General features: G+C 40.6%; 1 protein-coding gene across 6 annotated transcripts in view; it reads right to left on the bottom strand.

Annotated features, from left to right (window-relative positions):
* The window catches only part of DTNB (dystrobrevin beta), a 217,177-nt gene that overhangs the window by 150,136 nt on the left and 51,139 nt on the right, over positions 1-15,902 (bottom strand). For all 6 annotated transcript variants that reach the window (XR_005660349.1, XR_005660347.1, XR_005660348.1 and 3 more), the window contains 2 exons: positions 7,688-7,773; positions 1,649-1,803 (listed from right to left, as the gene is read on the bottom strand). Coding sequence is in view for 2 of the 6 variants with exons in the window: in XM_039913078.1 (XP_039769012.1) it covers positions 1,649-1,803; positions 7,688-7,773 (241 nt within the window). In the remaining 4 variants the exon portion in view is untranslated. The remainder of the gene's footprint in view (positions 1-1,648; positions 1,804-7,687; positions 7,774-15,902) is intronic.

Genomic DNA, 15,902 nt, shown 5'->3' with positions numbered 1-15,902 from the left:
ACTACAGGTGAGGAGGAAGAAAGGCTGAAAAACAAGGCAATCAATCAATCATATATATCACTTATTCTATGCAGAACACTGTACTAAGCACTTGGGACAGAACATCAGAGTTGGTAGATGACCCTGACAACCCTATCTGTGTTCCTAGTCTAGGTCAATATAGGAGACTGAGGTACGTGCACCCTCACTGTCATCAAATTGGAGAAAATGGGAAAAATAATTGTAATATCTTTTTTAAAGACCCCCTTAAAAGGTGCCATGTCTTATTAACCTAATTAATTGCTACTAAAGGGAAAGGAGTCGGATAATTGGAAAAAGCAAACATAATAACTGTCTTTTTCTGACTGTCTCCAGTATTGCCATCATAAATAGTCCCTGCTCTTCCAATGCATAATATCCATTAACCCAATGTTTTGCTAAGGCACAACTTAATTTACAAGGCATTGTGGTTTTTCACATTTGGATTTATTGATGAATGAAAAAATGTTCAGAACCACAAAACTTTGCTGATTCATCTAATTTTCCACCAACTAACTTGCCACTGTTCTAGAAATATGGCATCTGATATAAAAGAGTTCATAGTAGCCTAAGATGTTATAGGATTAGTAATATTGGTCATATTTCCAATATGTATTCAATTGAATTGAATTGCTTAATTCATTTTAGGCTCCGAACCTACGACAGGTACACTCAGTCCTGCCATAAAACGTCTTTTCACTTTACACTTCGGCTACAACACCGTGGTTGGGAATTAAGCAACCACGTGAGCCTGTTTAGATTCATCACAGAATTGGAAAGAGTGAGTATGAACCCTAAAGCTGTGCAAAAACTATGGGGCTAAGATCCAGCAAGCCAAAGTTTGGCCATCTGCCAATGTACCAACCTCCAAAGGTATGTTACTTTTTCCATAAACCAGAAACCCCACTGAGGCTGAATCCATTCATTGGTATACTGCTATCAATTCTACTCTAATTAACATGAACATTTCCCTAAAATAGATCCCAATAGGGAAATTCTTGATAATTAAGGCTATTGGTGGATAATACAGATTTTTAAGGCTCATGCCAAAGAATCCTGTCCTAAAAGAAATCCACAGGGTTTACAGCCTGAAAGTAATAATGCCATGACCCTGCAGAGTGTCCTTGATTTACCAAAATGCTTTCACATCAGTTCTCTCACAATGGGATCAAGACATCCTGAAAATTTATCAGCAGTACTTCCTGAGGTGAGGCAACAGAAAGTAATGTAGCTAGACAATTCATGATAGAATCTGGGAAAAGAACTGGGACTTGCCTTTAGTCCTCGGGTCTATGTCACACAAAAAACGTCATCTGGAGCTTCTTCTTGGCCCTTGGATAGACCACCATTTACCTGAGGTTTGAATCTGCTGTAATCTGTTACTTCCCATCCTTTCAACTTTACACTGGGAGTCAGTGGGAGCAGTCTGTATTTCAAATCTTTGAAGCTGGCAAATTCCCTAGCTATAGCTTCCATGCCTCAAAAGCTGCCAAAACACTGTGGCCCGGCAGTAAGCACTGTGGACTCACTGCTTTACACCAACACAGGGCCTTTCCTGAAGGCAACAGGATGGATGAGAAAACCTCTGAAGTCCCATGAAGTCCTAAAATTGGAGGAGGGTAGTTCTTACCTGTTGTGGAAAACATGTGCGGACCGAGTGCTCTGTGTATCCAAAAGAAGGGCCTTCAAACACAGCTGTTGGGAGCTTCAAAACTTCCCTTAGAAACTGGTCAAATTTGGTAAATACCATTAAGCCATTGGAGTCTGACATTTGGGAGAAAATATCTATCAATACAAGACAAAATGCAGAGAGTCAGAACTTCAAAAGAAACATGGATTCTTGTGAATACTTGATACATAGTCTCCAGCTGCTTCTATTCCAACTGACAAGCTCAATCAATCAATCATCAATCAATGATTATTTCCTATTACAGATAAGATATAATTTCATTTATACTATTTTAAACCATCACGAACCATTTCCTAAGGGCTTTGTAGACAACATTTTTGAACAGGTTTAAAGATTTACTGGGCTTAAGTTAATTCTCTATGCCAAAGGCTATGTTCAAGCAACCTTCTTCTTTTCAGTTTCTACAGAGGTGTCCAGAAGCACCTAAATTCACCTGCATATGCTGGAGGTTTTGACACAATTATTGGAGATCTCCTTATTAACAATTCTCCTCTCAAAACAGTAAACCAGCTTTGAGAAAAGAATTTAGAAGGCAGACAAAACAAGATCTTTTCCCCTTCATGCCGAGGAAGCACCTAATCCCCACTCTGGAGCACCTTAAAAAGTGGTTTTATCTTTCCAACATCCCAGAAAAGTGAGCAAAAGAATAGGAAACCTATATGAAAACAAAAGTTTGAGGAGAAGTGTGGAGGATATTTGTGAGATTGGGGAAATATTAATGTTCCCCAAACTTGGTCTCTAGAACCTTTAAGGAATACGACGTTTAGGAGTTGAATATGAAAATACCCTTGAATAGTGAAGTCCTCTCACTTCAAGGCAAACTTCCCCCAAAATAATCCATTTAAAAGAGAATGAATTGGTACATCTCTACTGAATACAGGAGGCAAATACAACAGCTTAGCCTGCAGATTCAGTATCTGGGGTACATTCCAATCAGCTAGACTCTAAAATCCTTGAGGACAGGGATGTATCTACCTACTCTGCTAATTCTCTCCCCTTGGTTAGTATAGTGCTCCGTAAACAGTGCTAAATAAATGCCACTGATTGAAGTTAGTTACTGTAGCTGAAGCCGAAGGAACTGTTCAAGATTATTCCCTACAACCAAAAATTTGGGTTTAGGTTTTGTGTTCACTTAATTTGAGTTCATTCATCCTAGAAATGGAATTCCCACCTGGCCCTTTTGAGATACCTAATTCTTGGATTCATTTGTCTTTTATTCTTATTTTTAAAATTATGCATTCAATCTTCCTTCCCCTCCGCACCTCCCCCCCTCCAGGCTACTAACCTTAAGGCTTCTCAAGCTGTCTCTCTCCCTCTTTGGGTTAACAGCTATCATCTTCTTGTTGGCTTCCAAGTATAGTTAAGCCATTTTATCAGATTAATTTTAACCTTCCCTTGCTAAATTGCATCCTCCACCTTCTTTGTCATGTGGGATGTCCTGACACCTCTTTGTTCTTTAATAAGGGGAGTCACAGAAGTCAAACAAATAGGGACTAAGAGTTCCCTCCACACCTAAGATCATTTTGGAGGAGAATGAGTCAATTTGCTCTCCACTCTTACATTACAATGTTCCCCCATCAAGCAGCATATTACCAAAATGGCCTGACTCTAATGAAAATTACTTTGTACTGACAGAAATCTTCATTTGCATTTTGTCAATTCTCACCAATTCTCTCTTACCTACAAAGTAGGATTTATACAGCACCCAATACAATCTGAAGATGAAGGGAAAGCAAGAGGATGTCAAGCACCATTTAATTTCATTGACTACTTTGTTAGATGGTTTCCTGGGCACTGCATGAACATGAGACGGGCCTGGAAATAAAGATGGCTGACTTTCCAAGGAGTAGTTTTTGGTCTGGGGAGAATGTGGTTATTATTAATAATAATAATACCAATACTAATGAGTGGTATTTGTGAAGTTCCTGCTAAATGCCAGGTACCGTACTAAGCACTGGGGTAGAGAAAAGATAATCTGTAAGGCACCATCCTACATTACAAATTTACCATCCTGAAGGATTACAATCCACAATCTGAGAACTGCTAGTAGAAGCCACTCTATTGTCTTAGGTAGAAAAAGGATAAGGTCCTTGTCTATGGTTTTAGAAGTCAATGGGAAACTTAATTCATGGGATCTCACTTCTGCTTCCTGACCACATGCACCTTCACAAAGACACTCCTAATACAACAGTACAAAACCTCAGTATATTATTTTAAATGCTCAAGCAATTATTATTGCATTCATTAAAATGGGAGAAATTATAACTGCTCGAGTAGAGATTACATGATAAATTTACACTGCCTTATGAAACGAATCGATGGTGTAAGACAAGACAAGATTCCTGAGCCAATTTCAAAACCATCTAATACTGGAATTCATTAAGGAGTCACAGGTGGACCCACCAAGGCAGGGAAAAACTAGGCAATGCTTAAATGCCTACTTCATTTGCAGTTCCTAGATAGGTTTCAAGCCCCTAGGCAAATATCGGACACCAATGATCAGAGCCCTAGATCGTTATGGTTACCTAATGAATTTAAAATCACATCGCAGTCTACCCACCTTTTTTCCACTAACACTTTAATTTTTTAAAAAGGCATTAACTGGAAGCAAACAAACAGACAATTCGATGGCAAATCCTAAAACTCTACAACACTGGACGAATCATTTCTCTTCTCAGTGCAAGGTACATTGAACAGCCTATTAAGAGAGTTGCTATGGAAATTTAGAAGTGCATAAGAAGTGCATTAGGTAATTATTTTGAAACTGTATGTTCTTTTAGGAGATGAGAAGCACAGTTCCTATTAAGTTGCACATCCCGGTAAAACATACCTATAAGAAAACAACGGGTAGAATAAAAAAATCAAACAGGTTTGGAGTCACAGAAGTATCCCACTAACACCACTTAATGTACAGCGGGGATCGGCTACCAAAAATTAATTACTGGGTGGGGTTGCCCAAAGGAAGTTGGTAGGATGCACCTCAAAGAAAGAAAAGCAATGTCCGCACTGTGGCTATTGCCGAAACCAAGGTACTATGACACCAGGGCAAGGCTTTCATCTCAGATTCTTCCCGGGTATCCATGTCACCTAGAGAAGCAAGGGCAGGTCAGGCAGGAGCCATCAGCTGAGTTGCCAAAGTGGCTACTTAATCCACAAGTGTCATTAATATTCCAAAGGCCTGCTAATGTGCCAGCTGGACTTGCTTGGTCAACATCCTCTGGCACCTGTGCGAGGGATTTTTTTATCCCTGGCCTAGAGGATTATGTTCCCCTATAAATCTTATGTTGTCTTGTTTAGACAAATTCTGCATCGGAAATGGGAAAACCAAGTGGGCGGAACACATAGCTCAAAGGAAAAGAAGGACCTCTGTCTTTTTCGCTCATGAAAGGCACTTGCAGCTTCCCTCTCTTTCAGTATGTCAGTATGTCTAAGTACTGTATCTGTATCATCCAGGTAAGATATAAGTTGCCTAACATCTTCTTCCACTCTGGAAGCCATTTATTTTCCAACTGCAAAAATATTTTCTTTTTTTTTTTTAGTTCAGCCCTAAAGATTTTATGTGAGTGACTACAAGTCATTGTTGGCTTCTATAAAGTGCTTAATAAAGAAAGATCACTTTATGTAGTGGTGTTGAGGATAAACTGGAGAAGAACAAAGACCGGAAAAGAGGCTTTTGGAGTAATGTAGCCTTAAGAAGATTACACATAAACTAGGACTTCGGTTGAGAAATGGAAAGGAAAGCACAGCCCATGAGTAGAATCAATGGGACTTGGAAGTGGAGGAGACAAATGAAAGGAAAGAGTCAGTGATGACATTTTAATTGAGCTGGAAGCCTTCTCCACAGGGCTCTCATCCCAATCCAGACCAGGAAAATAATGATGAAATGTGGAGATTTGAGGGGCAAGATCTGCATCTGCCACAGCCTGACTGGGATAGGTTTAGGTCCTGAATTGACCTAGTCCTAAAGCCTGGAAATACTGGATAGGGGGCAGTTCATCAACTGACCTCAGCCCATGTATGACTCTAATATGTATTCATCTGAATGGCTCTGTATTTTTGGGATCCTCTCTTTCACTTAACTCTCCCATAACAATTGACAACACTACCATTCTCCCCATATCCCAAGCCAAAACCTTGGCATTATCCTTGACTCCCTCCTCTCATTCGACCCCCATATTTGGTATAGTGGTTCTTCCTCTACAACATTTCCAGGATCCACTCATTCCTCTCCATTCAAATGACCACCAAGGCAGGGCTAAGTCCAGAGAGTACTCAGGTCAGATCAAACTGAACAGTGACTGTTTCATGCCGAACTCTACCCCAGAAAAGTAAGTGAAAACCAGTTCCTTTCTAGCCCCCATAAAGTTGCAAAAGTCCTACATCTGAAAACCTGGACTTCTGAATTACGCAAACCCAAAAATCCAAATTATGTTTTCCCTATTCCCTTAGTTTAGTATAAGCTCCTTTGTTTCTTAACTAGACTTCAGTAGTTAGTAGTAGCAGTTCTGAACAGCTGATCTTTTAAATCGCCTTTCAAAAAAATCACTTGGCTGTGCTGTGGAAAAAGTGCCATGGAGAGGTTGCTATATGACTCAGCTCATTTGTATTGAGGCACAGATATTTTATAATTTATTTTCAGGTTAGTGACCAGACAGAATCTGGATCCTTCTCTAAAAATAAAATATCTTTTCTGCTCTGATAATACACATTCCAACGACTCTAAATTTTATGATAATAGGGGGAAAGGAAGGCAAGGGGAGCACAAACAAGTGAGTCAATTAAAAATCCACTTCATCTTGGCCAATTTTAGTCTTCTCACCCAACTCAGCTTTCTAATAGGATAATAACATTGACTGTAGATTTTCACCTTTTATTTTCCCTGCCTGTCCTCTTTTGCAGAGGTTAATGATCTAAAGGGCAAGTTGCCAGAGAGAAGAGGGAAAAAGGAAAGAGCAGAGATAACCCTCAATCTGGAAGCAGCGTGGCTCAGTGGAAAATATAATAATGTTGGTATTTGTTAAGTGCTTACTATGTGCCGAGCACTGTTCTAAGCGCTGGGGTAGACACAGGGGAATCAGGTTGTCCCACGTGAGGCTCACAATCTTCATCCCCATTTTACAGATGAGGGAACTGAGGCCCAGAGAAGTTAAGTGACTTGCCCACAGTCACACAGCTGACAAGTGGCAGAGCTGGGATTCGAACTCATGAGCCCTGACTCCAAAGCCCGTGCTCTTTCCACTGAGCCACGCTGGAAAGAGCAGGGACTTGGGAGTCAGAGGTCATGGGTTTGAATCCTGGCTCTGCCACTTGTCAGCTGCGTGACTGCGGGCAAGTCACTTCACTTCTTGGTGTCTCAGTTACCTCATCTGTAAAATGGGGATTAAGACGGTGAGCCTCACGTAGGACAACCTGATTACCCTGTATCTGCCCCAGCGCTTAGAACAGTGCTCTGCATGTAGAAAGCGCTTAACAAATACCAACATTATTATATTTAGAGTTGAGAGCCTCCAGCACTGTAAATGTTTGCAAGTGCCTGATGGAAGAAGAGGGAGCACCCGTAAAACTAAGAGCTCTACCAACAGGAGGAAAATCATTTGTCATCTCACTGGTTCCACCTAGAACTGCACAGAACAATATTTGAAGAATTACTTTGAAATTACGATTTTAGTGTTTGGAACCACATGAAGAATGGGGCAGCAAAATAAATGGCAATCTCAGACCCATTTTTGAAAAAGCAAATCTAAAGAGCAATGATGCAAGGAAAGGAAAGGGTAAGGCCAACTTATGTGCGGGGAAGCTTTCTTTTAGGGCAGCGGGTGACATAAATTACAAATCCAAGGTCAGCTGCTCTGTGGATGGCCCTGGGGCATATCAGCAACTGAAAGTGTCATTCCAAATTTTAAAGAAGTTTATTTACATGCTGCTCAAAGATCTAGTGCAGAAATAAAATTTTTCAAATAATTATTGGAAAATACTTACATCGCAATTTGTCCAACATTTTTCCACCACACATGGTTGCTAACATAGCTTTAACTGAAAATACCGTCAACTTTCCTCGGCCCTCACTGCAAAACAAATTACATTAGAAATAATTGCTAGCTGAAACCACAATAAAAATACAATGAATCACTAAGGTTTAGAGACAAATGAATCTGTCTTTTCCCTAATGTCCTGGAATTTGCTACTAAATTTTAATTTCTGAGTATTATAATATTTTCAATTAATCAATAGTATTTACTGAGCATCTCTGTACAGAACTCTGTACTGAGTACCTGAGAGACTACAACAGAAGCAAGCCACAATCAATAGTATTTATTGAGCGCTTATCATATGCCGAGCACTATACTAAGCCTATTCATTCATTCAATAGTATTTATTGAGTGCTTACTATGTGCAGAGCACTAGAGTACAATACAAAAGAGTAGGATTAGATCAACCCTGCCCACAGGGAACTTATAGATAAGGGGATGTAATAAAATGGAAAGATAAATCCACAGCTTCAGAAGTCCAAGGGGGCCAGTAACTAAGTGGTTAGGTAGCACGGAAATGAAGTTGAGGGGAGGGCCACAAACTTGGGAATTTAGAGATTAATTAGGGAAGCCCTCATGGAAGAACGGAAGGGCTTTGAAGCTGGGCATTGCAATGGCCTGGTATTTAATGATTACCTGAGGACTAAGACTGCAGAAACCACTTGGGAGATTATAAAAGAAGTAAACACATGTTTCCTGCCCTCAAGGAGTTTACAGTCTAATGGGGTAGAGGGACATGGACTATATCCAATCTGATTAGCTTGTACCTACCCCAGTGCTTAGTACAGTGCCTGGCACATAGTGCTTAACAAATACCATAAAAAAAAAATCCTCAAAGACTGTACCACTGGTCGATTGCGGCAGAGAATTAAAACTTGGGATTCTTACTGCTGCCAGTCCATAGCTTTGCGCATTAACTTATCCAACCCCCACTGGCCTTGTGATAGGCAAATTAACTGCAAGCTATACTAACACCCACTAAAGATATTCTCCTAAACCAAAGACAACAAACAAGCTGAGGGACTAAATTAGGGGATGATGAGATCCAGACTAGAAAGCTTTCTCTAAAAACTGAAGACTTCCCCTTCAGTTGACAAGTTCAGTTTTGAAATTCAGGACCCAGAATCTTTACCAGTACAATGTTGCTTATGTTCTTTGTCTTCTATGTTGGGAGAATTCTGGGGAACAAATTAACCGTGAAAAATCCATGGTGAGGATTGCCCCTTGAAAGCCAAAGAGTACCCTAAGAACAAAGCACGAGCAAACACTGTCAAGGTTGGCTCCTGTCCCAATTGTAATTTCAGAACCTCAATAGCTTAAACAATAAAATGACATAATTTTCTAAATTTAGCATGAGGAAAAAAAGGATGAACTTTAAATTGGACTACATACAGAAAGCATTTGCTTACTGTACAAAGAGGCATTCAGAATTGAAATTATTCACTATATACAACAGGAAAGGTCAACTGTTTCAGCAGTCAAGAGCTCATGGCTTGGAAATTTAATAAGCAGTTTATTCACATAATAGGTGAATGTTATTTGAATAAGAAATATGAAGGACAGGTCCCTAATACAAGAAGAAAGTGTGAAGAAAACAATGGAAGTGTGAGAAGAAAGAAATGCCATATTCAGTGTAGAGGGTAATGGCCCTGGAGTCTTAAAAACCATTGAAAGGAGGGTATGGAAGAAAGAAAAGAGCAGTGTAAAAATGGAAACAACATTCATAGAGTTAAAGAGAGAAAAATATGGTTTGGGGTAAACTATGGTATGGCCACATCTGAATACCCTAGGTGCAGCTGTGGTCACTGCATCTCAAGGAAATCCCAATAGTGCTGGAGATGATAGAGAAATGGATATCTACAATGGCTAGGAAGGATGAGGCAGCTCTTATTCCATGTCAAACGGTACAAATTAAGACTGCACTCCAGAATAACATAAGCTAAGAGGGGACATATTTAAAGTTTACAAAATCTTAGAACACAGATAAGCACAGAAATCCAATTCATCAAAATTGTTGGTGGAAAATATCAAAAAAAAATACAAAACAGGAGGTGGCAGGTGACAATCTGATGAGATTCTACAAAACAACGGAATCTGTGGAATCTACTAAACATGTGATTCCCAGTTGCAATCATTTTGTCCTCTATTCTGATTAGAAGGCCAGGGTGATTATAGCCAGAAGCAGGACAATTGCCACCTTACCTCTTTCCTCATTCTGCGAGAGTTATACTTTTTTTAAAAAAGAGATGTATTGTTACTAGTGACATGGTCTGTGTTTTTGCAACAAGCACTCTGTGGGCATTGAATATATATGACATCAGTTATAGTAGTCTATCCTGGAATAAATCCAAAAAGAAGAAAGAACTGAGTTCATTTCCATTGTGGAGAAAAAGATTGTAAGAATAGCAGAAAAAGCACCAAATGGATTTAAGAAGCTTTCAGGATGCTCAGTATAATGAAAAATCAATAAATCAGTCGATGGTATCTATTGAGTGCTTGGGAGAGCATAAAACAGAGTTGGTAGACACATTCCCTGCTTACGGGGAGCTTAGTCTAGAGGAGGAGACAGCTATTAAATTATGGGTACATACATATGTCCTGAGGTGCTTGAAGGGTACAGAACCCAATGCATAGGGGATGCAGAAGGGAGAGGGAGTAGGGGAAATGAGGACTTTTGTTGGGGAAGGCCTCTTGGAAGTGTGATTTTTAAAGGCTTTGAAGGTGGGGAGGAGTGGTGGTCTATCCTATATGAAGGGGGAAGGAGTTCCAGGCCAGAGGGAGGTCACAGGCAAGAAAGATCAGTAGTAGCAAGAGAGATGAGACTGAAGTATGGTGAATAGGTTGGCATCAGAGAAGCAAAGTGCGCCGAAATGCATTTTAGTAGGAAATCAGTGAGGTGAGACAGGAGAGGGTGAACTCACTGAGTATTTTCAAGCTGATGGTAAAGAGTTTGTTTGAGGCAGAGGTGGATGAAAAGTATGTGAGAGTAGTTCCAGGGCTGCATCTGAAAAAGCTAAATGAAGAAAAGTAATGAGGGACAAGAAAAGTCAGGTGCTTAAGTCCTGAACTTAACCAGGCATGTGTCACTGTTTTCCATGGCTTTTCTTGGAAATTCCCCTGGATAATATGTAAAACAGATTAGAAGAGTAAAAAAAACAAAAAAACAAGAATCAATTTGGATAGGATTCTGCTGGATAGATAAATAAGGAAGAGAAAGGCTGCACACTCAGAAAAGAAAGGGGAGATGGTGATCACTATCAAAAGAAAGAATATTGAAGGAATGACTTTTGGAGGGGACAGAAAGAAAGGGACAAGAAATTTCAGGCAAAAAAAGTGATAAATAATTTTCAGTTATACAGGGGTTTGTTACATAGATTGTTATCCTCTCCTCTCTAGACCTGCTGGCTTCTGGCCATTTCATTAGCAGCCACCAACAAAAGATATACAACATTATTCCATACATGCACCAGCAAGAACATGGCTCACTGGCCGTAGCTTTGCACCTTCGAGGAGAAAGTATGCTACTGTTAGTCAAACTATTTTGAACTGACTCAGGCTGCTTAGTGAAAATAATTAAAATTTTAGAAGAAAGAAGTTGGGCTATCCTAAGTTTTGAAGACAGAGCATTTCACTCTTCCATTAAGAGATGGAAGGAGGGAGAGGTTTTCTTCTGGACCCATTTACAATAATAACAACAATAAATACAACTTAAGTGTCTATTATGTATCAAACACTGTTCTAAGAGCTGGGGTAGATACAATTTAATCTCATTGGACACAGTCCCTGTCCTACATGGGGCTACGGAAGCTCCTAAATTCAAACACCAGATATCAAAGAAGGTCACCCTTGAATAGCTTGAGCTTTCTGGAGCCAAGGTAAAATAGGTTAGCATTGTTGTTACAGATCAGCTATAACCCTTATATCCCTAAAACTATAATGTGATTAAACATTCAGACACAGTTGGATAACTTGTAAACATAGTAAGGAGAACAACATCCTTATTATCAAGAGGCTATGACTTGGATGATGGCGGCGGGTGCGGGGAGGAAGGGAAAGCAGGAGGGAAGGAGGGAGGCAGGGTGAGAGAGGAGGGAGAAAGAGAGAAAGAAATACAGGCAGCAGAAAACAGTAACTACAGTAAAAATGGGTGCTTTGAAATTCCCCAACTCAAATCCCCTCCTAAAGAAATAATCTAATCAAACAGAACCCAGAGAAAACAGGGCATCATAGAAAGCAACGGGGAGAAAGGTTCATGGGAAAGCTGCTCTTCCCCTACAAAGTCTTAAAATCCTGACCAGGCCCCAGACTCTGAGTAATATACTGCTTTGGTATACCCAGATTAGAATCATCTTTCTAACTTCTTGAAGAAAGGATTTTTGTTGCAATACTCATAATTAACAAAAGCCAGAATTACTGGCGGGCTTCATTTCATGACATCTATCCTCTACGTGGCCCCAGATGGCAGACTGTTACTTGGTTTATTAGTAAATACTAAGTAAAGGAGAAACAGTCCCAGTAAGGGACCGGATCACCACCAAATCCTCCCCATCTTCCTCTCTTTTCAATTTTCTGTCTACTCAAAGACTGAACAAACTGCAACTGGGATTAGAAAGAGTGTGTAACTGAACTGGGTTGGAGAATGTGTATTAAATCCATCCTGCGAATTCTTTCTATAGACCCTTATATTGGAATATGATAACACCCTCCAGAGTCATAAATAATGCCTTATTAAAGGGGAAGGAGATGGGGAGAAAAATTTAATTAAATAAATTTGATTTTCCTAGATGCACTGTCTGCTGCGGTTGAACACAACTCACTGGCCATGCCCACACAAGTCCTACATTTTTGAGGAAATATTTTGTAAAAATATCCAGTTTGAACCGCAACCTGTACAAGGGGAGGGGGGCATCTCCTAACCTCAGCTGTCAAGTGGGCAGACTCACTTCTTTCAGCTGTCAAGTGGGCCATTTAAGAAGCAAAACCATGAAGATGAAATTTCAAGGAAAAAATACCCTCTCTGCATAATTCTACCTACCATTTTTAGCCCCTCTGAACTCTTAATGGTACCAAATGGTTTTAAGTTGGATATTATTTAACACTCTCAGGACAAAGGTATAGTTCTTGAAACTTTTTCAATCTGCCAATACATTTACTCTGCACAATGGAGTCCTAACCAGTATACATGGCTTCCAAAGAGCTTATGAAGACCAATTAGGTTCTGGGCTTTGAGAGAGAACAGAGAAGCAAAAAGGAAACACCAGTGAGAAAGACAAAAAAGGTAGTACCAAAAAGGAAAGAGGGAGAAAGGGGTAGAAGAAGAGAAAAGCACTCACAGACAATCACACAGCAGAACAATAACCACTCCTATCCTCCCAAACAAATGAAGCTATTACTATATAGTCTTTGGAAACTCACAAAATAGTCCTTGAAGGCAGTTTTCTGGTTTCTAAAGCCTAGACAGAAAGCTAATCATCCAAGTTCATTGTGGGATTTCTTGGCTTTGCATCATGTCTTTAACATACTTTCAATATAATATTTTGTAAGACTCCTTCCCTGACAGATAAACAGCCAACGCTAATCACAGAGTCAGAGTTGGCTCATAACAGCCACAGACCTATTCTGTGGTTCTCTTAATTACTACCTGACTGCAGGGCTTTTGACCTAACTGGCCAGTAGAACAATTTGGCTTCAAAGAAAAGAACAAACCACTGTGCTTCAACACTTTGCTCTCTAATTCGTCTCCCATAGCCAAACTCTACCCCAGGTTACCCTGAAGATGAGACATCATCGTCTAGATTCCTCAACCCTCAAACTCAACAAGTTTCTCAGCTTTTCAAGAGAGTGGGCCTTACCATTCTGAGTAGGTCTGCCTCTGGCTCATTTCACTCCTACAGTCTATGGACTTATATCCATGCTAGGTGTACGTCAGCAAGGAACTAGTCCAGATCCCTTCGATAAAACCCCAGTGAGAATTGGGGTTTCGAGAGGAATTGTTAACCCATCAGATAAAGACTGACTGGAAAGGATAGTTTTCCAGAAAATTTGGTTTACAAGTAAACAGTGTAATCCATAAGGGCAAAATGAACACTTAGTTGTCAAGTCAGCCTCCCTTTGAAAACCACAGACCCGTAGCACAGGATTCAAACTTCCCAAGATCCCTAAATAATTACTAGAATTTAAAAATTTCACTCAGAGGCCCTGAGATATTTTAGGGGAACATTTGGACACAATGTTCTCAGTGGAGCAGGGGCCTGTAGAGAATACAAAGAAGGCTGGCTTTAGTTCTCTTAAGGCTGGCCTTAAGCTCTTTAATTTAAAACTGAGTTATGTAGAATCAATTTCCAAATATTTACCCATCACTCTACTTCTGAGTTTGTGAAAGTATTCACCAGCTCATCCCACACTCTCAGCTCTGGGGACTCATAGTGGGTGGGCTGGGCAGAAGAAGCAAGAAACACCCAGCATTACTGGGCTGCTTTCACAGTCTTCCAAACAAACTAATCTCTTCAGCTTCAAGTCCTCCTCCCCAAGCATTTAACAGTCCAGCTGGAATAGGCAGGGTACAGATCAGAGTGGTCCTTCTTACTCCACTCCAAGAGGCCTAGGGCTTAGAGTCATCAACAGAGGATGGGGAGGAGGAGTGGCCTAGGCACAGGTCGACCAGAAGTCAGGGAAGCAGCATGGTCTAATGGAAAGAGCACAGGGAAAGAAGTCAGGGGAATTGGGTTCTAATAATTTGCCTGATACGTTACCTGGGACAAAACATTTAACTTTTCTGTACCTCAGTTACTCCTTCTGTAAAATGGAGATGAAACCCTACTCCCTCCTACTTAGACTGTGAGCCCCATGTGGCAGAAGGACTGTGTCCAACTTGATTATCTTGCATCTACTCCATGGCTTAGTAGAGTGCTTGATACATAGTAAGTGCTTAAAAAGGAGTTACAAGTGCTCAGCCAGTACCATTAAAAAATTTAATTTAAAAGCCCCATAGAAGTAGGCTCCAAAGGAAGAAGGTCCTCTAGAAGTGTTCAAAGGCTTGAATATGACATCTCAGAAGCAGCTCCCAAATCCAGACTCTCCATTCCTTTGGGGAAAATGGGTCAACAGGAGAAACCTATTTAGCTCCCACACCCTAACATCCCATAGAAGCCGAAGGAATTTCCAGTTGTTGCTTCCAGCTGTAGGCTGCTTCGGCCATCACAAACAGGTACCCCTCAGCACACGATTCTTTCCCAAGATGTTCTATGATCTTGGTGGAAGACTTTTTTTTTATTAAACCTTCTGGAGCTTCATCAAAACTGGGAATTTTTGTTCTAATCACTGAGGGTCCATGAGGGCTTTGGACTGCAGGATAGAAGGTGGGATTCGGTTGTGTGCCCTCAATGTCTTCCATCCACCCAATCTCAGAGGATACTGGGGCACGCAAGGATCTCCTGGAGTCCCCTCCTTGGAAACAGGGGTCAGAAGCACATTCACAAGACCTCTTCAGCAGCTACGGGAAACAGGACAGACCTAAGCCATTAAACGGAGACTGTGAACAGTTCATCCAGGAAGGAGAGAAATGCAAACAGACTGCAATACTTTAGTAACAGCCTGATCGTAGAACAGGACAAATTTTGGAGAAACAGTATCCAAGGCCTAACTTATAGCACTGACGACAAATTTTCTTAAGCAACTGTATCTGAAGCTGACAGTACAGAATGTTAAAGAAGGCTATGATCTAAGCTCAAATACTAGGCATTTACCCCCACATTACAGGTGAGTAAAGGACCAGACCTAGCAATTAAAAAATTGGTAAGGCAGTGAGTAAGCCTCCTGCCGCCACCAAGGCCTTCATTCATTTTACTCCTATAATTGTATTCTGCCTGCTGATGCAAAGAAACATCATATCCCCATTCTCCTTTTCTTCAGCCTCTCCAGAGCTTAGACTCTTAAATAGTCCTGGTCCAGCCCACACCTGAGGTTTCAATTTTGAAAGTCTGGTATGGGCTGTCACAAAGACTCAGAGGTACTCCCACCTCATGCTATTTGTGACATTTGAGACCCATCTTGGTGGACATCAGATTAGAAAAGAGTCCAAGGCCAAACCAGAAGTAATCCAGAGCTCACTTTTTCAAGAACATATAGTAATTTTGCTTCTCTGCTGTTGTCCTCTAGGTTTCTGG

Source organism: Ornithorhynchus anatinus, chromosome 9, assembly GCF_004115215.2.
Source record: "Ornithorhynchus anatinus isolate Pmale09 chromosome 9, mOrnAna1.pri.v4, whole genome shotgun sequence".
Classification (NCBI taxonomy): Eukaryota; Metazoa; Chordata; class Mammalia; order Monotremata; family Ornithorhynchidae; genus Ornithorhynchus; species Ornithorhynchus anatinus.
Note: the sequence above shows the minus strand (reverse complement) of the source record. Positions and strands in the feature narration are given on the sequence as shown.